The 2326-nt window shown below is 59.2% G+C and overlaps 1 protein-coding gene across 4 annotated transcripts in view; it reads left to right on the top strand.

Moving 5' to 3' along the window:
- Positions 1-2234, top strand: part of LOC102385392 (zinc finger and SCAN domain-containing protein 21-like) — a 13116-nt gene extending 10882 nt beyond the window's left edge. For 3 of the 4 annotated variants that reach the window (XM_025192390.1, XM_014525968.2, XM_025192389.1), the window contains exon 7: positions 29-2232. In XM_025192390.1, coding sequence (XP_025048175.1) covers positions 29-500 — 472 coding nt within the window. In that variant the 3' untranslated portion in view covers positions 501-2232. Of the gene's footprint in view, positions 1-3 lie in introns of all 4 variants that reach the window. The other variant, XM_025192388.1, reaches the window with a different exon arrangement.
- The last annotated feature ends 92 nt before the right edge of the window (positions 2235-2326 follow it).

The following is a 2326-nucleotide window of genomic DNA, read 5'->3' as shown; positions in this document are numbered from 1 at the left end:
GCCCTGAGTGCGAGCAGCGCTTCTCCAGCCGCTCGGACCTGGCCCGGCACCGCCGCATCCACTCGGGGGAGAAGCCGCAGCGCTGCGGGGACTGTGGCAAGAGTTTCCTGTGCCGCTGGAAGCTGACCCGGCACCAGCGCATCCACTCGGGGGAGAAGCTGCACCGGTGCCAGGACTGCGGGAAGAGCTTCGCTCGCCCTGACGGCCTGGCTGCTCACCGCCGCATTCACTCGGGTGAGAGGCCGCACCGCTGCGGGGACTGCGGCAAGAGCTTCACGCAGTCGTCCGGCCTGGCCGTCCACCGTAAGTTCCATTCGGGGGAGAAACCCCACGGCTGTCCCGACTGCGGGAAGAGCTTTGTGCGCCGGCCAGACCTGGCCCAGCACCGGCGCATCCACTCGGGCGAGCGCCCATATGTCTGCGGTGCCTGCGGGAAGAGCTTTGTCAACAGCTCCAACCTGGCCCGGCACCGCCGCATCCATGTGCAGGCGCTGGCTTGACTTGGCCCCCATGGTGGACGCCCCTTCAGCCTCCACACCTCCTGCCCTCAGGCAGACGGCTTGCCAAGGGTAGAGAGATGTGTCCGGCCCTCATGAGGCACCGAAAGAGTCGCTGGGTCCAGAGGCCTGACCCTGGTATTTGATGGGGAGCAGAGAGGATGTTCCCTTTTGCCAGAGGGAGTTAGCTGGCTGTGTTCCTTGCTGCCCCTCAGGAATGACGTCAGAATCCGCCTCAGAATCTGGCCCTGCCCAGGCAGAGCCATAGTGGACAGGAGAGGCTGGGGCAGGGGTCAGCACGGGCACCATGACCTCCCCCTCTTTCTGACATTGACCCCGGACCCTGCTGCACTGAGACTGTCCAGTTCTCCTGCATGGACCAGCAGTGCCTTCCCGGCACGAGGCCACAGGCAGGCCTGACAGGCACCCTGGGACTGTCACTCCGGTTCACTGCCATGGCATGGGCTGGTGGGCTTGTTCCTCCAATCATTCTTGGGGTCCCAGTACTGGAGGGTCTTGGGCTGCAGCATTCATGGTATTTATGACCAGAGAAGCATTTGCTGAACCCCATCTCCCCCCCACCCCCCAACAAATCATCGCTCCCCCTGAAATGTTTGTGCCTGTAACTCTCCCAGTGTCCCTCACGGCTTCTCTTGTCCTCTCAGCGGACTGTTAGCAGGAACCTCTGGGCAGTGTGGACCAGAGTGCCTCTGCTGGCTTTGAGATGGGGGCTGTATAGAGCAGTCCTGTCCTTCTTCGTGCCCTTGGGACAAGGTATTTAGCAGAAGTCGCAGCTTCATTGGCAGCCGATGGGCCCAGGCTGCAAGCGCTTCTGCCATGGCAAAGGAGAGACAGCCCACGACATAACCTACCTCTCCTATGGAAGTGTGGGGCAGCCTCTTGAGGGGGCAAATTCAGCACATTGGACTCTCCCGTTGCAAGTGTCAGGTCTTGGCTGGTCCCCAAACCATTCAGCTCCGTGATTCTCCTGTGGCAGTGACTCCCAAAGGCTATTGACCATCCATCCTATCACCTCTTCCCCGATGCCGTGTCATGCTGAACAGGGCACCCAATGGACATCTTTCCTGACAGATCAGGTGTCCCAAAGTCAGGAACTGATCCCCACGTCCCCTAGACCATATTTTTTTTAAAGAAAATAAACCTCATGTTGTTTGAACAGCCCTTGTGATTCGGGGGTGGGGAAGGACCAGTTTGTCTTGTGTTGGAAGTGGCCGTAAAAGGAGTTTTGAAAGGGACCTGGCCCAGGTTGAATTTCCAAGGGGCTGAGATGGCCAATGGGCGCGGGCGTCAAAGGGATTGAAGTGCCTTGGAGGGGAGGTCAGCATCCTTGGTCTGGAGGTCTGCCTTCAGCATGTCCTTGTAGCGTTTCCTCTGCCTGCTGCGAGATTTCAAGCCATTCCAGTGGCATCCAGGCTCTTGATGTGACAGTAGTAGGCCACCCATGAGCTGTACCCCCCAGGCCTTCAGCACAGACCCCATGAGGAGGCTGTAGAGGCCTTCAGGCCAAGGTGATCAAGCCTGTAGCCAACCCACCCCCCTGAGCCCCCGCTCAGTCAGGAAGCTCCCCCTCATCTCCAGCCTCAGTTTCCCCAGCTGCAAGCTTGAGGCCATTGCTCCTAGTCCTGCCCCCTGCAGAGAAGAAAGTCCATCCCCATCCTCTCTGTTACCATCCTTCAAGAAGCCTGTGATCAAATCCCTGCTCAGGCTTCTCTTCTACACTCTCAGTTGCTCCAGCTCTTCTGGCCTCTCCTGATCATCCCTGTCTCCCTGGCCCTTGATCATTTCTTTTGCCCTGTGCTGGACTCTTT

The sequence above is a fragment of the Alligator sinensis genome, unplaced genomic scaffold (assembly GCF_000455745.1).
Source record: "Alligator sinensis unplaced genomic scaffold, ASM45574v1 scaffold113_1, whole genome shotgun sequence".
Classification (NCBI taxonomy): domain Eukaryota; kingdom Metazoa; phylum Chordata; order Crocodylia; family Alligatoridae; genus Alligator; species Alligator sinensis.
This window is presented reverse-complemented; position numbering and strand designations above follow the sequence as displayed.